The sequence below is a fragment of the Pogonomyrmex barbatus genome, unplaced genomic scaffold, assembly GCF_055798465.1.
Source record: "Pogonomyrmex barbatus isolate J1 unplaced genomic scaffold, ASM5579846v1 scaffold9, whole genome shotgun sequence".
NCBI classification, from domain to species: domain Eukaryota; kingdom Metazoa; phylum Arthropoda; class Insecta; order Hymenoptera; family Formicidae; genus Pogonomyrmex; species Pogonomyrmex barbatus.
This window is the reverse complement of record NW_028297193.1, coordinates 1850138-1875761: the sequence shown is the minus strand read 5'-3', so window position 1 is coordinate 1875761 and position 25624 is coordinate 1850138. Positions and strand designations below refer to the sequence as shown.

At 34.1% G+C, this 25624-nt stretch overlaps 2 protein-coding genes across 2 annotated transcripts; both read right to left on the bottom strand.

Annotated features, from left to right (window-relative positions):
- Positions 1–104: 104 nt before the first annotated feature.
- On the bottom strand, positions 105–15601 carry LOC105428843 (uncharacterized). Its single transcript, XM_011641391.3, has 19 exons — positions 15285–15601; positions 8926–9036; positions 8587–8636; positions 8074–8254; positions 7745–7876; positions 7173–7329; positions 6748–6961; positions 5652–6178; positions 5273–5570; positions 4384–4902; positions 3931–4114; positions 3309–3605; positions 2535–2970; positions 2131–2259; positions 1891–2021; positions 1295–1553; positions 1061–1157; positions 659–769; positions 105–419 (listed from the first exon to the last, which is right to left on the bottom strand). The coding sequence occupies exons 2-19, from the start codon at positions 8937–8939 to the stop codon at positions 352–354; spliced, it is 3804 nt and encodes a 1267-aa protein (XP_011639693.2). The 5' UTR covers positions 8940–9036; positions 15285–15601; the 3' UTR covers positions 105–351.
- A 1051-nt stretch (positions 15602–16652) lies between these two features.
- LOC105428842 (uncharacterized) lies at positions 16653–25363 on the bottom strand. Its single transcript, XM_011641390.3, has 15 exons — positions 24338–25363; positions 23776–23907; positions 22840–23170; positions 22107–22151; positions 21879–22022; positions 21593–21736; positions 21381–21509; positions 20526–20710; positions 20200–20308; positions 19565–19780; positions 18254–18471; positions 17813–18029; positions 17470–17653; positions 16980–17082; positions 16653–16912 (listed from the first exon to the last, which is right to left on the bottom strand). The coding sequence occupies exons 1-15, from the start codon at positions 24590–24592 to the stop codon at positions 16835–16837; spliced, it is 2490 nt and encodes an 829-aa protein (XP_011639692.3). The 5' UTR covers positions 24593–25363; the 3' UTR covers positions 16653–16834.
- Positions 25364–25624: the final 261 nt, after the last annotated feature.

Here is a 25624-nt window from a genome sequence, read left to right as displayed (position 1 = left end):
CTTTAGATTATATTATTTTGATGCCAATTATATAAATACTAAAGCAATATTTATAAGATTAATAAATTAATAATTAGTAAAACTAATAATAAGTATATAAAGTATTAATGGGTTGCTATAAAGAAATATAGCAAAAATATTTATTACAAGACAAAAATTGCATCTTAATACATAAACAACAATGTGTATATTGTGCTCTCATCATTATCCTAAAAATTCTTGTATTTGCAAAACGTGGATGTAGATTATCTTGTACAGAATCTCTAAACTTATTCTATAGTTAAATAGAGTGAGGGATAATAGGAGAATTTAATTTAAATGTCGATTTATTCGCAAATCTCACTTTTGTTCTCAGAGCACCATATTATCCTTGCTGGTTAAACTGTTCAGAAGTATACGTTCGTTGGTGTACGGTGCATCTGCAAAAATTTATGAGCGACGAATAATTAAGTGTATATAAATCATAATATATTTTATAAGAAAATTTATTGTAAAGTACAAAAAGAATCAGGTATCTAATTTTATAGCAAAGAACAATTCACACTTAATGTTGTAAAAAAAAATGTGAGAAATTGACAAATTTCACAATTTTGAAAGATATCTTCTCTATATTATTAAATATAAAAATATATTCTTTGCAGTTTTGCCTAACACTTACCTAGTTGATACCATGTATCTTTATTTCCCGCATCCGCTCTAGCGGAATTCAACGCGTTACGGATCGCAATCGGAATTACACAACTCATAGCAAGCGGTGGTTCACCGGTTGCTGCAAATAAAATTTTACAATTAATAGGCAATTAATTTTTAAATTTTTTTAGATCATGTTTCTTATGATATATATAATTATAAATTCTACTTACCAGAGAAGAATTGTAAATTTTTAAATTTTGCGATTACAAAATATCGAACTCTTTTCAATTAAAATATTAGTCGAACTTAAATATTAAATTTTATATGTTTACAAAAACATTATCTAAAAGTTCTTAAATTATCTGCATAAAAAAATATCTTGTTTTCTGGAATAAAGATATTTGGTATGTAGGATTTTCGACCTCACCTTTTGAACGAAGTACACCGACCGTGTTAACCGAGTTCTTTCGCAAGGATACACGGAAGTCCTCAGGAATATCCTTCACTCCTGGTGGTTTATAGTTCTGCAATGAAAAGTAGAGTGCTTAAAATAATTTAATCAAGTACCTACTGTACTGTCGAGAACAATTTTGGTGGCTCGAAGCGTCGAATTGCGTCTCCGCGATATTAACTTGACCAGAACTCAGTGAAGATCACGTACCCACGTTCTGTCATTCGTCAACGCTCCTGTTTTAGGATCGTACACCAAATCCTCGGATGTCCAATATCCTATTCCCATCACAAAAGCTCCCTCTACCTGACCGACATCGATTTCCGGACTCAAACTTATACCGGCGTCTTCCATCAAGTCGACTCTTCTAATAATATGCTGGCCGGTTAATAGATCAATCTCGACCTCGGCAATGGTGACACCGTAAATATTATAAGCCTTGAGCGTATCGTCGTGTGTAGGCACGTACCTATAGTAACGAATAATAATTAATGAATTAAAGTGACGAATAATAATTAATTACGTGACAAATTGAAAAATTTGCATCTCTTCTTACTTTATAAATACACAATGTAATTTATAAAAATTAAATTGATAACATTGGTAGTACCAATGTCGTTCAAGTTCAACCAGAAGGAAATTAGCTTTTCATATTCTGATTATATATATAAAAAAAAAAAAAAATGTTATTCTTTCCGAATAAAAATCAGATTCTTTTGGAAAGACATCGAAGTCTCCGATAAATATACATAACGGTTGTATGATATATTATGTGTTGTATTAACTATGATTTAATTACTGCTTACATATGACGCGCGCATAAATCAATATCCTTTAGATACGCCGCTAAAATAAGTTCCTGCCAGCTCGCATTATTCATTTCCTTTTTTACTGGTTCAAGTCTTTTCAGGATTTGTTTACAACACTGAATGGCGGCCTAAAATCAACCCGACAATTGGTTTTATAAATTAATTAATTAATATTATCTATCGCGTCATCTTTTGAAAACATTGGAAGCAAATTAGAATTAGAATTTGAATTCTTACATATGCGCAGGATTCGCTGGCTATACTGCCCCCAGTAACTACGTTGTTCGGCGCTATTATATTATTACTTGGTTTCACAGCAATTAACTCTAAATCGATTCCCAAGGTGTGAGCCACTACTTGGGCAACCTAAAAAGAATATTATTTTTATACAAATATCAGCAGAAAATATCAGCAATTATTTAACTGTTATACTCTTATTTATCTTAAAAGATACAAAAGAGCGATTTATGTTTAAACATTAAAATTTAATTTTCTTCCCATTCCGTTTATTATAGTATATTAATATAATAAATATTCAATAGAAGTTATTAATTCTCATATAAAATATGTAAAACGTTTTATTGAATTTAGAATTGGGTTGATAATTTAAATTTAAAAAATATCTTTACTCGTGGACATACCTTGGTGTTTATACCTTGACCACATTCAATTCCACCGTGCGTTACGCAAACCGTACCGTCCCGAGCGCAGACCGACACCATAGCATTATGTTGTCCCATGTACATAAACGGATACTTCATTGGCACCAGAGCAATGCCTTTCTTTTTCCAGCGATTCTCGTTATTAAAGGTCTCAACTGCTCGCTTTCGGATCTCGTAATCAGCCGATTTCGACAATTCTTTTATCATTGGCTCTAATGCAGCCTTATCCACGTCGTTCATATTCGCCAATTTAATCTTTAGCGGATCCTTTCTCGTTACTCTCGCAATGTGCTCCATTATATTCTCGATCATGCTCACTCCTTCCGTAGATCCTGGCGCTCGGCAATATGTGTTTGACGGTAAATCGGTTCGCACTTCATATCCGGTCATCGACCAACTGTCGTTCATGTAACAGCTGTTAATAATATAATGATCAGCAACAATTAGACATGAAGAATATTGAATATTTTAACAAACAACATTATTAAAATATAACGTTGTTTTAAAATATTTTAATATTTGATCCGATGATATTATTTTGCAAAAAAGATATAATGCTTTCAAAAAGATATAATGCAAATTGAAAGTTAGTTTACTACATTATGCAATTAAACAATAATTTTTTTTTTAAGAGATTTAATTCACTTTAAACATCATACCTTCTGCTTTACGAAAGATTTCCTAAAAGAGATATTAAAAAATATTTAAAATTTTATTAAATTTTATAGATTTTACCATTTTTCCGACACTTGCCTTCCAATATGATGCAGCACGACAAAGGCATGGGGATCATTGAAATTACAGCCGGAATTGCCCCAGTGTTTTGAATCAAGATATTGAATAACTCCTTCGTCATCTATCCCGACCTCGTATTCTTGTCGCGTAGAAAATCTCTTACCCTGCGATTGCATGTTGCTCTCGATCGTTGTGATAAATCGCGTTGGACGATTCAGTTTATGACAAACCAGTGCACAGGTACATGAGATTAGCGCATTACGCGAGATTTTTGCACCATACCCACCGCCGAGTCGCCTCACATGCACATTGATACTATAAAAATTAAATTCACAGAATTATGTTAATTTTATTTCGCGTTTTACGCCGATCTTTTTCAGCTTATTTGTTTTTTTTTTTTTATGAAAAAGATAAAATGTTCCTATTAGAATTTATTTCAAATTTCTACATTGGATTAATTTTTTTATTAATTCGTCTCTATTTTTGCAGATCGTTATTAAATTTTTTATAATATGGATTTTTAATATAGATTATTATATATATATATATAGTTTAACTTTTCATTCACTCACATTTAAATCGTATTATTATTAAATTAATGGTACTCTCTGTAAAAACAGTGAAGAAATTAATATATTACCTATTGTTTTTAACGTTAAGCACATTCGCGATCGATATTTGGGTGAGGTCCATCCATTGAGAGGTTGGATAGACGTCCATACCATCCTCTGTAGGAATACATACGCAAGACTGAGTCTCCATAGTGTAATGATATTGGCTGCCGCAATGGAAAACCCCTTTTATCGTTTGTTTAACATTCTTTCCTGAAACAAACGAGTATACTTTACTCTATTGTTTTTATTCACTTCCAGTGCCTAGGAGCAGGTGCCTAGGTGCCTTTTAGCAAATTACAGTTACTTTTACGATGATCACACTCACACCGATAATTTTCTCAAGTTCACAATTTAAAGTTAACAATTTTTAATTGTAGATAAATTGAAGATAAATCTTTCATTTTATCTTCAATTTATTATATTCTTTCGTTTTATTATATATATATTTTTTTTTCTTTATCTCGATTCTCAATTTCTACCTTTCTTTTTCGCCGGAATATTTATGCTGTTCATGAATCTGGTATCGTCCTTCGTAGCGAGCGCATCCTCGATGCTTATCACTGGCTTCTTTTTCAACGTTTCGCTATATTTGATCTCTACCAATTTTGCGGCTTCGTTGGCCAAATTATGCGTCTCGGCAGCAATGACGCCGACCGGTTGACCGGCATAGAGAACATCTTTTTCAGCGAACAATAACTCATCGTTTATTAACATCATCAATTGGCTGGACGCTGAGATACATAAATTTTTGCCGGGTATATCTTTGGCTGTGAAAAACGCCACTACTCCCTTCATAGCAAGTGCCTTGCTCGCATCTATATTTTCGATCTTGCCGTTACCCACTTTCGTAAGAACAAAAGCGCAGAATACTTCTCCAGGATACGGCGGTAGGTCGTTGCAATATTGAGCCTCGCCTGACGTTTGTTGGATCGCCTCCAATTTCATTACAGGTTTATTCACCGGCCACACGTTCTTGTCAGTGTCATAATCCTGCGTACCTGGAGAGTGATCAGATTTCTTTACGCACGATTAAACTTTTTTATAATATATATTTCAAAAGTAGAGCATGTTTAATATCCAAGGTATAGGATGTATCTTTTAAATATATATTTTGATGTATATATTTTAACATAATCTTTAATATGTATTTTAATCTTTAATGTTTATATTTTTTTAATTATCAAAATTCTCTTACCAAAATAGTTGCGATGTCTATTTAAAAATCGCGATTTTAGGTTCATAAATATGAAATTTTTTACCTCATCACTAAAGACTAAAATAAATTGCAATCTTGGAGGATGCAGGAATACCTAAAGGATAAAGGATAAAGGATATGCTCCCAGAAACCTGTTACATGAGTCATTTTACCTGAAGAGAGACCTCGTTTTAATATCGAACCACCGCTTCGTAGTTTGGAATTTATGTTGTCCGGCTTAATGCTCAATACAAATTTATAGAATAATCCTTCGGCGAGAGTCTTGCGAAATTCCGGGGAATAGTCCGGCAACACATGGTCTGGTTGTAATTCATTATGCAATGTTTCCAAGGCGGTCTTCAGCACTTGCTTGTCGAGGATGGATTTACCCACCAACAGTTGTTCCGTATTCTTCGCGTGTAAAAAATGCTCGTTGATACCGCCGAAGATGATGTTAGGCTTCTCTAGTACCTTCTCGTGAAATATTACGAATACGCCGTATGAATAATTAATCACAACGTAATCTGAATAATGAGAAAGGATTTCCGTTACCTTGCCGCCGCCGTCGAGTTTGAAAAGGAAGCCGGCGTTGACGTGAGCGTGGGCGTTTTGAGCTCTGGGCATGATTTTATAGGATCTGTACTCGTAATCGTCGGACAACGACGGCAGTACCACGCTATAAATGATCCTGTGGCGCATGTCCGTCTTCAAGAATTCCTGCAGCATCATGCTTTTCTTGCGGCCGGGTGCCTCAAGGATGTGTATCTGAGTACCGGCGGTCTCCAGCATCAAAAACAAATCCGACGGAAATTCATGGTGCGCGTGCTTGATCATCAAGTTCCCGGCGATGCTGCCGATATTGCGCACGGGCACGCTAGCGATCAGATCGATATGATCGGCCAAGTGATGTAAGTACTTGAATCCGGTCTCGGACGACAATTTCTGAAAGGTCTCCATCGCCGTGGTAAGAGACACACCTCCGCCCAAGGTTAGAGTCTCGTTGGTTTTTTCGATGCGCCGCAGGTCCGGGATGTCATTAATGTCGATGCGGAGATCATTTTTACCCACCCGATAAACGCCTATAAATAATTTTCTTTCAGTATCATGTACTTTTTAAATCTAACCACTCCACTATTTAATGTTTGTCGTTTTTAACTGAAATTAAAAAAAACGTAATTTATTTTATATAATTTTACTTCAAAACGGCATGTCTGACGTCACACGAAATTATTATTACATTCAAGAGAAATAACGTGAATAATAAACGTATAAAACATTTTATGTACGATTTATTTTTTACCGCTTTTAACGCTTTTAATTTAATTTGAGAGAAGATGACATAGAAAAACTCTCTTTGTGAATTTTGAAAACCAATAATATATTTATATATTTAAATATTTGAATTTGCGTGAAAATAAATATTAATTTTTACATACAAAAAAATATACATTTTGAACGTAATAGAAAGCTAGTTAATAAATGCATTATTAATAATGCATTAGGATATGTTACAAACGCTGTAAATTATGCGCTGAAAAATTATGTTTTCATTTATAGAAGGCATAAGGCTATAAAAGTTAAAAAATTACCATGTACATTGCGTACATATTTTTTTTATCGTCTTGTTTTTACATTAGAAGAAAATTACCATGTGCTGTGTTTCCTCCATTTAATATGTACGTTGCGTCGGGTTTCTCTTTAAATATCGCAAATAGATCCTCGATCGAATAAACTTTATAAAATTCCGTATCTTCGAGTTTTATATCCAACGTCGCATTGTTTCCATTAGAGAGATGGTTATTGGAGCATGTACCTTTGCATGGCATTCCGTTCTTCGGACAGGTTTTAACTTTGTAGATCTCCTACGATGTATTATTGCATTTGTAATAACATTTAAATGATGTAATATGAGTTTGTCCGATATTAACAAAATGAAGCAGATTTTTGTATGAAAATGGGATAAAATTCTAATAACATAAAATTCGGGAAAAAATAAAATTTAAATATAAAAATAAAAAAAATAAAAATAAAAATAAAAGAAAAATTTTCACGGATAAAATAAAATTTATGCACCTCGATATCGCGAATGTTTTTTGCCAGTGTTGCAGGTGCGTCGCTAGCAAATCCTTTAAACGCATCCAAAATCGGACGATATCCTGTACACCGACAGATATTACTACCGAAGGAATTTTCGATTTCCTGCATCGTTAACTTCTTGTCCTGTATAAGGCTATAATTTATAACAATAAAGTGCGTGTATGCAAATGTTATTCATAGCTCTTTTGTATGCCATACTTAAATGTATGGCATACAAATCCTTCTTGTTTCTTTATGCCATTATTCATGCAAAAAAATTTATTTGCATGATTGCCTGATTTTAATTTACGATTTACATCGTTTGTCAGTTTAACAATTTTGATAATTTAATTAATTGTGATAATTTCATTATTTGCCAATTGTTTTCAAATGATTTCATGAGCTTCTTAGAGGCAAATTTTCAAAAATTTAAATTACGAAATTGATACATGAAATTTTTTTGTAATTTAATTATGAAAAATTTTATATATCGGAAACTTATAATTTATTTAATAATTTATTTAATAAATTTTGTTAATAATTTTATTAATTATTTTATTTCGGTATACCTATAAAGATTCATAACCATGCCAGGAGAACAGTATCCACATTGCGAGCCATTTTTCCCAGCGAGCGCAGCCTGAATCGAATGATAACCATCGCGTCTATTTCCTATGCCTTCGACCGTGTGAATCACCCATCTGCGAAATTGTAATTTAGTCAGATATTAATTGAAGCTAGTCCGAGGATAAGGATAGAAGAAATTGAATGAATAGATTGGGGGATAGAAACTATTTTAATACATACAAGAATGTATCGTGTTGACGATATAAGATAAATCGTTATTATTCTTTTAGCGTGAAATTTGAGTGTAACTCTTCAAACGTTTTATACATACCCGTCGCAGATTAATATCGGTACAAGGCAGGAATTCACGGACATTGTCTTTCCTCTAATTTCTGCAGCGACGATACAGGCACCACAGCCACCCTCGTGGCACATGGCTTTCGTGCCGCGAAGTTTCGCATAATCGCGAATATAGACGTTGAGGGACGTGTCGGGCGGTATGTTTCCCGATACTAAAAGCGAAATGACATGAAATGAAACGAGTGTAAAATCGAAATAATGGTCGTAGCTTAAATAATATAAATGTGAAACACAAGATGTATCAATTTTAATTTCACGATGTTTCAAAAACATTTCATAATTAAATTTTTTCGAACTTAATGTTAAACTTCTACCATCGTAATTAAACTTTCAAAATTAAACGTAATGCGTTTTGTCGTCATATGTGACTCCGTTCTCATAATTAAATTTTATAATTTCTACCTTCCTGTATTCATTTTATTCTGTCATTTATTAGAGTTGTCTTTAATTACAATTTATTTATAAATTTGAAGAATATACATACTTGTATACGGTACTCCATTTATAGTAAAATTAATGGACATTTTACCATCCCTGTAACGAAACACAAATTAAATTAAATGGAGCTTTATAATTATTTTCAATCGTGGAAACATAATTAAAAATATTTAAGATTTCTTTTTTGTTGGCAATTTTTTAATTGACAATATAATAACTTAGTTAAATAAATAATTTTTATCGTAAAATTCTTATTTTAAAATATATAAATCAATAGAATGTTCGGAAATTGATAATAAAATTATCCTAGATTTTTGTTTATTTGTAAAAGTAAAAGTTGAACTATATTGTACATTAATTCTTAATAGTCGTAATAAAAACTTACATTATCGTTGGCATCTTTCGCCTATTCTGTCAATACAACGTTTGTCAATGCACGCTCTGGCAATCCTTCATCCACTGATATACACACTAGGCTTATCAGATTTACGTACGCCTTTTAAAAATAGTAACATACAAAGTTCTGATAATTATCAGATATTACAATTTTTTACGTGAAGCAATGATTGCGCCAGCGACGATGACAAAGCTATACGACGATGCACGATTTTTTACATTGATCATAATTTATAACGTAGATAAGCTTATGTTAACTGAATATTAGCGGAGATATATGCAGCATATATGATATATGATTTTTTTTATTGAACATTGAGTGACAAAGTCACGGAACGTTATTGTACGTGCATGCGTGCAATGTATAATTAAAATCTATGCGTCATTTGAGTAAATATTAATATATCATACAAATAAAAAGGCTAGTGCGATGATAGTATTCTTGTCTCAAATGCAAATTTATTAAAAAAGTGATATCTGTATGACATTTATAGTCTATTTCTATTATTTAACATTTTTCTAAAATAAATCGCTGTTCACATTAACAAAAAGTTTTTTTTCGTTGACTGACTAGTTCGAGACGAGTTAGATTTATGGGCATTTATTTATAGGCACACAAGACATATGACATCACGTGTATGAAATTGGTATTATGCAACGCATCTCCCAATCAAGCAATTGATTTGAAGTGGAGACTATAACGTGAAAAGAATAGTTTTTTGCTAAAGTATATAAAAATTGAGTCAGATATCGATTCGAAAATAATTTGGTTAGTCATCAAAATAATTACGTAGGATACTCAAATTGTTGGTTAAGAATATAAAAAATATTTGCAGTTTTAACACGCGTGATATTCATTTGTCAAGAAAAGAATTTTATTTACGTTTTATAATAATCATTTTCTTACCAATGTTCGATTTATTTTCTAAGTTACCGGTATCTAATTGAACCTGCTGCTAGACTATTAATGAATAATCGAAGAAATACTGGACTACATTTCCCGCTTTTTGGACAGATGCTTAACATTGTATATTTAGGAGTTATTTATATCTTTTAGAAAATTATCAAATTTGGAAAAGAGAATTTCGTGGAGAATGTTTACAGTCGATAATAAGAAGATTTCTAATGTCAGTATGATTGCCCAGTTTGATGATCATTCAATTTTATTATATTCAGAGTTTAAGTATATAATAATTATTTGGATAAGATTATTTTTAGATTTGTAGTCCAGTCTTTAGATTGTTTTCAGCAAACTTGTTCTTTTCATGTTCGAAATAAAAATTCAAAACCTTTTAGTCATAATTATATTTTTACGTTGACCACTTCTCTCTTTTTTGCTCTCTGTCTCTATCTCTATATAAAGATTAAACTGACATAAGACTGAGATTTTTAGCAATGATTTATTACCGTGAGCCACGGATCTACACTCATTGTGAGATTAACTCAACGTAAAAGGATAAGAATATTAGTGATGACATATGGCCGAGCCGTAGATTTACATGAAGAACAGTAGGAGAATTAATCTAAGATAGAAAAAAGATAAAAGATGATTCTACAAAATTGCGTGCACCTGTGTAATTTAATGTTTTATAATAATCTCCAAGTCATTATGCAATCATCGTGTTATTTCAATTTTTTTGCAAGAAGAGAGAGAAAAAACTTCAATATAATAATGAAAAAAAAAAATTAATTGCAAATTAGAAGGCAAGTAAGAGTCAAACGCTGTTATTGGTGCATTTGTTATATATAATATAAATAAGCAATACAACATAATAATACAACACAACGACATAACGGTACTCAATTAAAAAAACACATGTAGTCATCACAAGTCAAGACAGTAAAATGACGAAGCGGTTAAAAACAATTATAAAATCAAATAAATATAATACGTGAACCACAAACAAGGACAGTGATAAGAAAATATTTACAATTTATTTATGATCGAGGTGCAAGCGTGGTGTAAAAATTGCTGAAGATCAATATAGAAACGTTCGAACTAACTTTTAAATTCGATTTTATATTAAGAATTTTTTTACCTCGGAGTTAGCTATATAAATTATTTTTTAATAAATTACCACACATCAATAACATCGTTTGACTTTTACTTGCCTTCTAATTTACATTTTCATTGTAATTTTCGAAAGTCATTAAGATATATAATTTGTTAATTTAATGTAATATACAAATGTATGTTTTATATGCTTTAATAAATACAATATAATAACTTAAATATATATGAGAGAGAGAGAGAGAGAGAGAGAGAGAGAGAGAGATTACTTGATAGATTAAATAATAAACGACTTGAAGAATAACAAAAAAGCGAAGATCTGAAGAATAAATATTCATTTCACGAATAGCAGAATCAAAGTCAAGATTCATTTGCGAGGTCGTAACGTTTATCGTAATGCAATCATTTGACTAGTGCATAAGATTGTTTGTCTACAATACATAAGAAGTTTCTCCTAGAAACTAAGGAACTTGGAAATAAGAGAAAATAATCCAGAACAATAAAACAAGTCGAGGATTCATAAATGTTACGCGTGTATATGCGTGACAATTAAATGAATTTTTAAAACCCGGAAATGAATACTGATGCATAAAGGGATTTACATATTTAAGAGAGAGAAAGAGTTACATATCTGAAATATTTGGTGAAAGACCTTTATAAGATATGCGAGGACACGATGAGATAAAAAATTTTCCAAAATTAAGAGACAAAAGAAAGTGATACATGGAACATTAAAGCGGAGGATTCACAGATTTTGCATGTGAATATGCGTGGCGTTTAAAAATTTTTAGAAACCGAAGTGAAGATTCAAGTGGAATATATTTCTGCAAGCGGGATAGGCATTTGGACATATTTTGTTCGCGGCAAGCGCAAGATGATTTACGATTACGATTTCCTCGATAGATTGCAAATCTGCGCATCACAATAGAATTTGCGAGCTAACGAGTTTGCATAATCATTCTTTGACATTGTTCTCCTAATTCGCGAGACACGTGTAATTCAATACGAAATAATGCATCTGCTATCTATGATCAATGATTGCCGGTCATTAACAAGTAACAGAATTTTTCCTCTCCAACGACATAATTCTTATATTCGCCTTCGGCGAATCGTTAATAACGAAAAAAACTTGTTTTGCACGGTATATTAGTACATCATTTGCAATCACGTCTCATCGCCGCACTAATATTCAGCCGTATTAGCCGTATTGTTGTTATGCAAGGGAATGATTTATTACGCCAAAGATCGGGACACCGACATAACAACTCACATCCGCTTAATCTCAGCTCAACTGTGTAATTTTGTAATCGCGACTAAGCATTATCATTTAGATGCATCGCATGAAGCATGAACCGATTAAAGCCTTTTTGCGACGTTTTTGACGATGATCTTAAGTAGTTCATTCTTATATTCAAGACTTTTTTAAATATAAAGTGCAAAATATAAAATTATCACATAACTGTAATAATATCTTAATATCATTTAAATAAGAAGAGATTATGAATATCGGTCTTAGTTTTAGAAAGCGGAAATTGATTTTGCAATTCATTGTTTCCTTTTGTCCACTTCTTGTAAAACTATATATTATAAGAAATAATTTACTGGAACTATTATGACAAGTTTAAACTCAATAGCTTCTTTTCTAGTTGGAAAAAAGAATTATGCTTTATAATTGTAATATGTAATTAATGCTATTAATATTGTTTTATCAGAATTTTTAATTTTTGAAGTTAAATAAATTATAGAAATTTTTAATTTAGAAATTTTTAATTTTTAATTTTTAATTTTTAATTTTTAATTTTTAATTTATCATTAATTAATTTCATCGCGCAACACGATTATATAGTTTCAATTGTTTTTAATACGTTTGTTGTTACTTATAGAACAGTATGTGAAAAAACTAAATAAAAAATAATTTTACGAAGAGCAAAAGATAATTAATCATTTGTCTTCTTTTTTTAACGTAAGGATAAAAGAACATTTATCTTTAAATTAGACAATGTTTTTCTCATTGTATTTGCTACAACAAAATGCATTAAATGCGCATGTTTTTATTCGCTCAGCACTGTATTGATTTTTTTCGTAGAAAATAAATGCGAGCGTATCAACATTGATAGAATTAAATAATTAAGCTACATTAAAAGCTCATATCAGTTTATCAATTTCAATGTTCGATGCTAGGAATATAAAAATATATATATATAAATATTTTTTTATGTCTTAAAATTTATATATTTATATATATAATTTATATATTTTAAAATTATATCAATTTTCGTTATTGTGAATGCAATGGAAAGTTGAAAATAAGAGAAGAGAAATATTAAAAAGCTATTAAAAAAAAAATAAGAAGCTGGAGTAAAGACATAAATTACAAGTTGTGCATTGAAAGAAAAGCGTATAATAAAAAGTACAATTACTGTCTACGCTTGTTAAATAAATTATTGTCATACATCGTTTACTGATTTATATCATGATAAACATTGACGTTTTGATACTTTTATCTTGTATATTTATCATGTAAATGTTTAAAATTTCCATCAAAATTGTAAGTTTATGATTTATGAGTTATCAATCGCAATTTTATTTCTTTAATTTATGATTCCTGTTGAAATACGAAAAGAATCGATTTAATATCAGTTTATTTAAGCGTTGGTAAAGTGTTAAACTTTATTGTAAATACTTGCTGAAAATTGCAATTAGATATAAGTTTAATGTACAATTAAATCTTAATGTATTAATAATTTTAATGGTTCAATGCGCTATTGCAGCTGACGTTAATGCTGTCGACATTCCGAACGAAAACGACTTTCCACTTACTCGCGAGATGTCGAAAACTTTACAGTCCATTTATAATACAGTCTGTATATCTATAATAAAAAAAGTGACCAGAAACGAAAGTCATTCCGATCAGAATCTTTTCTAAATAGATATCCATAATAATAAATGCTCTGATTGCATTCGAGTTTGTTCGTGGCCTCTTATTCGATTTCACTATTTCTATTATCCTAAATTACAAGCGTAGACAATAAATATTTAATTTAAGTTTCGAGTTTTAAGAATAAAATGACGTAAAATTGCAGCTATTTTCTATGAATGAAAATTTAAATGTTGCATAGATAGAGAAGAAGAGATATTGATACTAAAAATAGAGAAGCGTCAATAAATATTGATGAAGTAAATGTATAGAATTGCTTTCCTCACTGACATAATATATTTCTTTACTGACAACGAACGTCAAATATTTATTTCGAGAGGCACAAGCGTCATTTTGAATATCTTCTAGAGAGAGAAGCAGCGAGCACCTTTCATATAAATCTAATTGTATCCTTCCAAAATTGTGACTTGCATCTATTTTCAAGTGTCAATTGTTTAAGAGCCGCTTTAGGAAAAAAATGATCGTGCTAAAAGCGAGGAGTCGTATTACATGATGTATCACGTGATGTATGGATTCACAACAATGTTGCAATGAATTTAGAAACCGCTGATGTCAGCGTTATGCAACATGATCACATGAATCTCAGGCGTAATTGCATTTATTTTTTTTTTTGTGCCTTTTTTTATCTTATGCAATCTTCGTGACAAAGCAAAAATGCATGCAGACACGAAGGACGAAAACGAGGATTTGAACGTTACTAAGCGGCTTACCTGTCACCGTAACATGTCACTATAGCACACTTTGATCGTGCGGGGCTTTATCCCGCAAATGGAACCGCGTTTAAATTCCTTTGTGCGAGCGATTCTTATCGGAGGAGAGACCCATCGAAGGGTCGAAGGGCAGGGAAACGAGGAAGAAAAAGAAGGTCTTGAATAATGCGTATTAAAATCGCAGTGTAACATCACGGGACGCGGATCAGGCAAGGAAAACCGGTTGCCGCGGAGAAAGTAGATCGTTCGCATTTTCCTTCCGTTGCAACAGGCGTAATATCGCTTTATCGCAAAAAACACGGCTCAGCCGAGCTCGCCTCGGCGATTGACGCTTGAAAATAGATGCAAATGACAATTTTGAAAAGAATTAAATTAAATTTATACAGAAGATGTCTGTTGCCCCTCTCTCTCTTCCTCTCTCTCTCTCTCTCTCTCTCTCTCTCTCTCTCTCTCTCTCTCTCTCTCTCTCTCACGTCGTGATTCGTATTCGGCATTCGGTAGAATCGATATAATTTCGATGAGTTCTCATGGGGTTTCGACGAGGATCACGGTTATCGGAGAACTCGGCGAAATTGCACCGCTCTCCGCTAAGTGCAACGTTTTGGCGAGGCGCTCGAGCGAGTGATAAGAAGATTACGCAATGAGGAAAGTGTCGGAGTGACTCTTACTTATCACTTCCGTTGACCTACCCCAGATTACTGGCGGCCGTACCCATAGCCGAGTCGCGACAGCTGGTTGTCGATACTGAACCGAGATACCGAGACAGGTCGCACGTCAATTCCGCAAAGACGAATCAAAGCCCGCTTGATTTACAAGGCGAATGGTTTCGGTGCAGGCGGGCTGAGTGAATGTGATAGACGACGAGATCTTTGGGACTTGTTCGCCAATCCTCACTGCGCTCACATTTATAATGGGCTGTGCATAATAGTTTCGCGTGCACGTTCGCCATCCCCCTTCCACATTTGCTGCAAAAATAGTAGGAGTGCAAAGGATTATTGTGTCATACGGGGCATCTCAATCATATTGGATTGCACGAATCGTTCGTGGCTCGTCATCGCGTTTTAGAATTTTTTCGTTGCGGTCCTCCAAAAAGGACCCCAAGGAAACGGTCCACGAGAGTAGGAAAGGACATCGTGGTTTCGCTTCGCACGATCGGAAAACAATTGAACTTATTTGATATTGCAACTGCGAAGAGTCAATCAGAGATGAGTCATGAAAGTGAACTTGTTACTTGCGAATGCTGTTAAGTTAATTCTCTTCGTTTATTGCTAAATATCGTCGTGTCACGTCACTGTTGCATTAGCTGACCCAACTACTGCACGGTACAGAAATGTCATTTTTTTAACATAATTACGAAAGATAGGTGGCTATTGGATATAATAAGCAAACACGCAATTTGTATATATCTTAATATCTTCAACATTATTAGCTTGATGTTTATGTATATATTTATTTATGGATTTAATATAAATCAATAAACAAATTTTGTTTATTGATTTAATCACAAATTTTGTTAATTGTAAAGTTATAAAACTTAACAATTACATACAGGACGTTTTATATTATCTAATATTTTAGGAATTTCTAAAATTATTTTATAAGTATAAAGAAAAGTTCATATGAAATTATCGTTACTTTTTAATAGTTTCTGAACTAATAACTTTATCGAAATCTATCAACACACATAGTAATCTTTTTCTAGAAGATTAATGAAATAATAAACTTCAAAGTTTCAACTTTAAGAAATAAATATATTTGGGATTGTTTAATTTATTTATTTAAGTAAATGTATTCTCCTTCTTTATCTTAAAATGAAATTTAAATTAATGCTGTTTAATTTTAAGTAAAAGATACATTTATAAACAGCACATATTTTTAAAATACAAGGCTGCCAATAAATAATAACTTCTGATAAACGTTAAAAAAATGAAATATTTTACAAAGTAACATATTTTGAAAATTACCTTGCATATAAATTAAAATAGATTCAATCTAATTCTTCCATAGTATTATATTGTTTGGATTTATTAATAAATAATAATTACAATAGAGATCGATCTCGTTTAAATTGTTTTATTTTTTGGCATGTGGTACAAGATAAATACGCGCTCGAGGAGGCTCGAAAGTAGAGAAACTCGTATGTCCAACTTATTTAATTAACGTTCCCACGATGATTAGCAACAGCTCCTACGCGCTATTTCTTCATGGCACTCGCGTATATCGCGAAGACGGTTTCCTCTCAGTTTCCTCCTGTCATTTCCTCACGGTATTTCACGGGGTAGGCTAATCGGTTGCCCTTGTTCCACGTGTAGAGCTCCTGAAACGGAATGGGTGATCGAACGCGAAAACAGTATGGTGAAAGGTACCACCGGTTAAGCACGTACCTTAGTTTTATGATTATAGCTAACCGCCGTGGTCTTGTGGTACGGGTTCGTGAACGACAAGTCTATATTCACCGTCGTATTTTTGAACAGATCGAAGGCGAATCTAGCAGGAAAAATGGATCGTATTGAAGATAATGCAGATAATTTTCAGAAAAAAATATTCACGATAAAAATACTAATTAATAAAGATTAAAACGGACATTAAAAAGAAACGGAAAATATTAATTGTTAAAAATATTAGAAAACATAAAATGTATCGAGGAACTTTTGCAAGATATTTATGTACTTGTACAATTCGAAAGTGAATCTAGGAGGAAAGTTCGATCGTATTAAAGATAATTTTCAAAAAAAAGCGATAAAATATACGATAAAAATATTGACAAAGATTAGATATTGAAGATATTAAAAAAAAATATAAAATGTAACAAAGAACTTTTTACAGAGTATTTATGATTCGTATAATTGCAGTTTTAAGAGGAATTTGTATTACCCTATTTTCATAGTGTCGTCGGTAACGCTGTGAATAGCGTAAAGCACACCTCCCGCAATAAACATCTCTCCGAATCGACGATGATCGATACTGATATTCCACGCGTACTGAATCATCATTTTAGCGGGATCTATTTTCACCACCACCGTATTGTTCATTGGCAACGCGTAAATGACCCACAAACCTGCATGAAAATAACGCATGTGTGTTGCATATCATATTTTAAATTACGACATTTCAATTTTTTAATATTCAACTCGGCATGAAAATATTTTTATTATTCGATTATTTTCCGTTCATTTCTAAAATATTGAGAGAATGTCTGTCTGCCGCGCGTTTTTACCATTTTCGTCTACGTTGAAATCCACATAAGTGAAATTGCGTGTGTAGAGAAAGTTCTCCCTATCGACGTGCAAGCGCGGAAGCTCCAGCTCGCATTTTACATTTTTGGGGTTGAGTTCGGTGCACTTGCGATCCGAGGAGAGATCGTATCGGAAAACCGTTGATCGATTAAAAGGATTGTAGAAGAATGACTTGTTGTAAACTACATGTTCATTACCCTAAAAGAAAAAAAAAAAAGAAAAATATCGATCTCAAGCGAGCTCAATTCATTCGCCTCAAACTTTTTCTGATATGAAAATTATTTTAAAAGGATATATATATATATATATATATATATGCTCTTATTTTATCCTCTTATGACTATTTAAAACTCATCGGGAAATCGGGAATTGAATTGAACGATTATAATTAGCTGTTTCTCGGTGCTTCTTAAGCTGCTGACCTGAAAGGGAATGGGTAATTTTATCGTCACGCGACCCGTGTCGTTTTTGAAGAACTCCTTCGATTTGTACTCGTAGATGTAGAACGTGTCGTTGTGGCGAGTGACCCAAAGTCTGTCTGGCATGGCGTCCTGACGTGCCGCGTCGTGCATCCAGCTCCCGTAGTAGTCGTCCATGCTCCCTTTCAGCACGGGCTTCCCTACGGCCTCTATCAAACCCTCTGTGAATATATATACGAACGTCAGTTATTAACTTCCGAGTCCTCGACTCGGGGAATTGACGTGGAAAGATTTTGTTTTTTAGCCACCAGGTATTACGGGCACTCGTGTTTGACGAGTGCCGCCAGCTCGTTAATTGCGTAAACTTCCGCGATATTGCGATCGTGAACTCTTCAGTTCATTAATGCAGTCCCCTCCCCTTCCCTCCCCTCTTCCTCCTCCGCCCACATATATGCTGTACACTTGACTACTCGTGTGCAACCACTTACAAAGTACAACGTACAAAGATAGATAAATTAAAAGTTGAATCGCGAGGAGATCTCATTTGGCATTATGTCTGTGTTACGCAGTTTAATATTTGTATTTTCTGAAATTAACCGATTAAAACGCACGCTGAACAAATATCTCGTATTAAATATTTTCATTATGAATAAACTTTCGATTTCGGTCTCTCTCGGTGAAGATTAAAATGCGACTGAAAAACGATAAAAAAAAAAACGATTTATCGAATTATATAGAAAATATTCCGAAAAAAGAACCTTATTTATTTTGCATTATTATTTTTATTTTTGTCTTGTTGCATTGATTATAATAGTCTAGAAAAATATTTTTTCCTGAAACCTCGAAATAGTGCTTTATATAAATTTTTAAAAGCTAAAAGCAAATTTGGTCAGGTCAGAATTAAAATAACAGATTATAAAATTCGTGAAAAAACACATAAAAAGAATATATAATCGTATATAAAAAGCACGTAACGTAATATTTTATTGCATATAAAATAACAAATTATACCTATTTATATCTCCGAATAAGAGGATTACGAATAAGATATCGACGAAAAGTGCCTTCGCGTGTCTTTCGCTTTTAAAGTGCTCGTTAATAATTTTTCATTTTTTTATACGGATATAATCAGTTACATTGATATATATATATATATATATATATATCATCCATTTCGTATTTGCGTGTACCGAGACTTACGTTGCGTTCGCAACGTTTAAGCTGCAGCTTAGTATTTACCACCTGAAATTAATTGATCTACCTTCTGCCGAAGAACGCCGCCGGAATACATTAGTTAGAATTGATTAAACGTACCGGCTAACCGCTGCGGCAGCCGCGTATTGTTAATATCTTTCAACGGGTGAACGTGAACGTGGTCCGCGTCTGTGTACGTGCACCTTGGACACGTTGCGCAGGTTTCCTGCGGGACGCACAATTCTTGCTCCTGATCGACGCTCACGGGCATGGGACGACCGTACGTAACGTGCTGCTCCTTCCCTAACTTGAGCTTCTCGACGCCCCTCATGTCGTCTATAGCGGGTATTTATTATTATCGTCAGTCAGAAAGTAACAAAATACTTCCTTATATTAAACTAAGTTATATTATATTACAAATATATTAAGCTAGGAAGGAACTGTGAATCTTCAGAAAATCTTCAGAAATCCTACGAGATGGGATATAGAAGTGGGAAAAATGCTTTTCACTTTTCATTGAATTTGTATTAATATCCCGTGTCCGTTTCCTTTTATTTTCCGAGATTGAATCAAAAGTGCCAATCATCGGTCAATCTCGTGCCTAGGAACGCTCGCCGTGAGAATAATACCGCACGTCTACTTCAATATCGGAGAATTACTCCTATATCCTTCACGTTGTAATTAATTAGCAAATTTCATAATAGCCCATCATAATTCTATTATCTATCGTGAGGATAATACGGGATAAAACAAACCGTCCACTATAAAGGATCCCTTGACAACGTCAAGCTCGTTCTTCGCCACGCAGTGATAAGTCCCGTGATCCGAAGTAGTCACCCTCGTGATTCTCAGCTTCATCTTCAGCTTTTCGAAATATTTTCAAACATCGTAAAATATATCTCTCACTTGTAACATATCAGCGAGCAAGCAAACATAATTTTCCATATGATAAAGATTTGTGCGGTGAAATGTGAATTATTACAGCGGAATGGAAAAAAGCCTTCAAGAAAATCGCGGAGAAAGCGATATGTAACGTCCGCAGATTCGGCGAAAGTCCACGAATACGGATTCGACGAGTTACCTTGTAATTATCGCGTTTGTCGTAAACTTCCGTTCTGTACTTATCCGACATTTTCAGACGGCGACCATCGCTGCGTTCCCAGTGTACCATCGGCTCGGGAAAGGCTTCCACCTCGCATTCCAATGTCGCTGGATTTTGATTTCGCACGAGCACCACTTGGTTGCGTATACGAATGAACGGCGCAACTGGAACGCGGTCGATTATCAATTTTACACACGTTTGTACCTATCGATCCGAGCAAAATTGGTTCTTTCGGAATTAATTCTAATAATATCAAAATTCAGAAAATATTTATGCACTCTTGCGACGCTGCACGCGAAATTTTGTAAAGTTTCTAAAAACGCCCATTGTACCACCAATGTACAATAAAATACGTTAAAAATAATGTAATAAAAGAAAATTTTTAATAACGCAGCATTTTTAAAGAAATATAAAAATATAGAATATCGATAAAATAACAATATCGATAATAGCCTAAAATTTTACATAAAATTAAAAAAAATATGTATATATATATATATATATATATATATATATATATTTATATATATATATTTATATCCCATATATTTTTCAAATTCTCCATATGTTAAATAAAATTATTATCAGTATTGTCCTATTTTTATTTTTTACTCTTAGGTTTGTTTTTTGTTGCTGGACCGCACTAAAATTTTCTTTCTCTTTCATCAAACTTTGAACATATATCCATTTCGTTTCGTTTAAATACAACAAGTGTACATTAGTTTAGCGCTATAAAAAGAACTCTATTTTATATAATTCTATATTTTAAAATGCTACCTTAAAAAAATTTATATGTATCGTAAAAAAATAATATGCTTTTTAAAATGTACTTACATCTAACTAGAAGCTTGAACTTCTTAGATTGTTTTGGAGGTATTCCGTTGTCAGCGTTACACATATAATCGCCCATGTGTTCCCGGTTCACCACGCTAATGTTGAACGAATGGCCCGTAACAGAGCTCACTAGAGTCGCAAGATTTATAGGAAGGCTTAATCCCACTATCCGCTCGTTATTTATTATTATGAATTAAGGAGTCCGTTTATACCATGCCAGGCGCCCATGGGTATCATGGAACCGTCTATTTTGGTCCACTGTACTTCGGGCTGTGGTTTGCCAGTCGCGATACATTTCAGTCGTATTTTGCTGCCTTCTAGCACGGAAATCACGTCAGTTGTGTTTGACGATGTCTCTGAAACGTTAGTTTTTCATGAAATTATGAGGCCTCTCGTAAAAATACAAATATCAAAGATATTTGCAGTTGCAATTTAATTTGTGAAAAAAAAAAAATAAAAAAAACATTTTAATTAAAAGAAATAGATAATAATTTTTACCTAAGATGGATGGCGGTATTAATAAACCATTCTCGTTCTCTCTTGTTCTCGTGTCTCGATCATTATTGTTCACCCTGTATGCCTGTATACCCGGTTTGCCATCTTTTCCCGGCTGTCCCGCTTCACCGGGCGGACCTATTTCTCCTGAAACATGAAAAGGTTGATTCGTGAAACAAACGATATAAAGAAATCATGGTGGTTATATGATGACCAATGATTATTGCCTACCCCGAGGTCCTGGTGGTCCTTGAGGTCCCATTTGACCTGGTCTTCCTAAATAAATACAAAAGGTTAATTAATGTCTTTTGAGATATATTGTAATATTACATAATTTACAATTTAATGAAAATATAAAAGTTTCAATATACAAATAATATTTTTGTATGTGTATGCTATAATATAAATTAAAATAAATACTTTTATTATGAAAATAAAAAGTTTTATATAACTTTTTATGTATCTATAAAAAAATCGTGTGCTGGAAAAGAATCGTCAAAAATAAGAATTTAACAAGGCAAAACTATTGTTCTATATACCTATGTTTGTTTTCAGATTATGTGCAAATAAAATATTTTTGCATTTAATTGAATCTGATATTACAATATAATATTTTAAAAAATTGTATTAAACTCTCATTGAATTCTGAGTGAATATAAATTAGAAAATTAAATCTTCAACTTAAAAAAAGAATAAAACATATTTATTCATAAAATTGATAAATTAAATATTTTTCGCAACCGCTGTAATTCAAAAATACACTTCTTTAATTACAATTAGTAACAAGATTGCGATACATAAAAAAAATAAAAAGTGTCTGATCTGTTAAATAAATATATACATATTGGAAGAGCGACTTTTGGCGACTTTTAGTGCAGAATTTTTATTTTTGACACGCGCGTCTCTCTCTTCACATCGAACTTTTGCAATGTATATTCATCAACTGCTCTACATTCAAACATACCGTCCGTTCCATTTCTTCCAGGCAGTCCAGGCGATCCATTCAAACCCGGCTTACCATTGCTTCCGGGTACACCGTCCAGACCACTTCTACCGGGAATGCCATCCAAACCTGGCTCACCCGGTATCCCGTCCCTCCCATCGAATCCTGGTGGCCCGATGTCACCTTTGGGTCCCCTAACACCAGGATGGCCGGGTTGTCCTGGAGGTCCATCCGTCCCCGGGATACCAGGCAAACCTGGTTCGCCAGGCGGACCCGGATTTCCGGGCGTACCCGGAAGACCCGGTGGACAATATTTGGCAGACGAACGACAAAAATTCTCGATTGCGTCCAACTGAAACGTAGGTAAATATCTATAGTATGTTTTATTATTCAAAAATTAAAAATTTTCTCTAACATATTAATATTTCTGAAATAGCACAGTTATTTTTATTATATTGAAATATTTCTCGATCCTTCGCAGTCATTTCCAAGTTTTTGCGAGAGCTATTCTCTCTCATATAAATATTTGAAATGTTTAAACTATGAATAAATTATTTCTATAATTATTTTCATTTAAGATATAGAATAAAGTATCTCTAGATATAAACCATGGCTTTTCTATCTAGCTTTTCTATCGGATCTGATTCTTATGTGCTAAAATAACAAAAAGTGATCACGTAAATGTTCACATTTTGTACGAGTACGTTATCATTGTTTCAGTAAGTAAAGTGTTATTTTAACGATGTTATTTTAGCCTCATTATTTCAATTTCACGGGGGAAAATAGAATGTAATACTTAGCAGCTATCTCGAAGCATCTTCTACATACGCAATGTTCTGTATAGACGGCGGAACTCGGCGAGGAACATCACGACAAAACTAGGCAAGTTTGAGGAGAGTATTCACGGGGATGTATCGCGAAACAGGTAACTAGTTCTAACAATCACGGAGAACTGACTTGTATTCGCGTGTCGGCGCTCAGCCAGACCCAGTCCTGACCTCCGGCCGCCGTTGGCGAGGACGCGGAGCCGGATACCATCGGGGAGGCGGTTACCTTCTTTGTACCCTGAATCTCCTTGTCATCTCGAATCTGCAATCGAGCGGTCCAAATAATCCCGTGATATCAAGGGGAGATCTGAGATATCGTCGAGAAATTAGATCGGGCAAGCCAAAGAGAGCCTGGCTCTCGGAAGATCTCGAGAAATTAAATCCGGAGAATTGAGGAAAAAAATTCCTTCTCATCCGCCAAATCTCGGAGTATTTTTTTCCCAAACATCCTTGTTTATATCCCATGCAATAATTGCATTATCTGTTAGATTTAATTAATTAAATAAGCGTAAAGTTTTTAGTTTGTGTGTTGTACGCCGTTTAGTTTATATTGCAAAGTCAGAGTTTTTAATTCATTTCTTTTTACATTTTAAAAAAATGAAAATTTTTGGCTTGGCTCGATATAGAATGTCGAGTATCAATCTTCTTTCTTACGCTTTAGAATGTTTTAGCTGTCAAGTGTATTTGCATACCCGACTGGCTATGTCAGAAACGACGTTGTCTTCGGCGGTCGGCAACGCGCTGCTGCGTCTTCGTCGCGGAATCGCCACGGTCTCCGGTGAATGCTGGCTTTTCACCAGACGAAGATCACTCTCCACGTTCGTGACGTACTTATACAGATAAGCGGACGTGAAAAACTGAATGATAAATTGCAGCAAAATGAGAACGAGCAGCACGCGCGGTTGGAGCATCCATCGTTGCACCAGTAATGCACTCTTGCTGTTCATGTTGACGTGGTTCCACTCCTGTGAAAAGCCGCGTCTGAAAAAGCCGTTTCTTCGCTTCGCGGCAAATCACCGTCAATTAATTAAAGGGAACAAATAAATAAAGGGCCAATGTATAAATAAATTAAAACGGAGCGACGAAGGGACGAGAGTCGTGTCTTCGGAATCACGTTATTAAATTACTCAGGCATCACCTTTGTTTTCGAATTATCTTTAGTAAAATAATGTCGACGGCAATCGCGGCATGTTACGCATGTGAAGCGATAAACACGCCGACGTCTATATTAGCGCGAAGATGCGGCGCGCGGCAGAACGCAACTATTTCAATTGGATATCTCTGGCGCACCGCAGGCGAGAGCTCGGGGGAGAGAAGCACGTAGATCTGTGCCGTCTGATTGGTTACTATCAAGCGAAATTGACTCTGTATTAAACTTCTGCGGTATTCCGCGTGTTTCGCGTTTCCGTCTCCTATGTCCTTCCGTCGCTCTCCCGGTCGGCACGTCTTTAGCTTTAATTTACATCTCAATTTTCTCGAACGACGATCATACTTCCAGCGGCACTCGTCGATGAAAGAAAAAAAAAAAAAATTACAGTTCGTTCTGTCTTTTCCTTTTTTTTTTCTTTTTTTAATTCACATGTATAACGCGACGCACGATCTTCTTCCTCGGCGGCGCGCGAAGAAAAGTCGCGCGGGCGCGTTGCACGAAAACGCAGTTTACACGGCGGTTTGCGGTGTCCGCCTCTGTCCTAATGTAAACTAATATATAAACTGCGAGTGCCGGTGCCGTCGTCGGCTCGGCCCCGGCGAGACGCATGCGTGAGCATTTCTCTGTGTATCACACCGTAGCCAATTGTCATACATTGCACGTGTGAGACGTGCGTGGTGTCATGGTGTGCGGGCCGACGGCCGGAGCCCCGCACGTTTGTGAATGCACGGTTCCGTCGTTTTGTTCGCCGCCACAGTTACACCCGAGCGCGTGTCAATGGGACGCGTTCCAGTCTTAATTAAAAAAAGGGAAGAGAAAAAAATCGATT

Coding starts and splice junctions, on each gene's coding strand:
- LOC105428843 (XM_011641391.3), bottom strand. Junction 770..1,060: donor CGGTGTACTTCGTTCAAAAG/GTGAGGTCGAAA, acceptor TTTTATTTGCAG/CAACCGGTGAACCACCGCTT. Junction 420..658: donor AGATACATGGTATCAACTAG/GTAAGTGTTAGG, acceptor AAATTTTTGCAG/ATGCACCGTACACCAACGAA.
- LOC105428842 (XM_011641390.3), bottom strand. CDS start 24,592: ATGAACAGCAAGAGTGCATTACTGGTGCAACGATGGATGCTCCAACCG. Junction 20,711..21,380: donor GTTCAAGCTTCTAGTTAGAT/GTAAGTACATTT, acceptor ACCGCGTTCCAG/TTGCGCCGTTCATTCGTATA. Junction 18,030..18,253: donor AATTACCCATTCCCTTTCAG/GTCAGCAGCTTA, acceptor TTTTTCTTTTAG/GGTAATGAACATGTAGTTTA.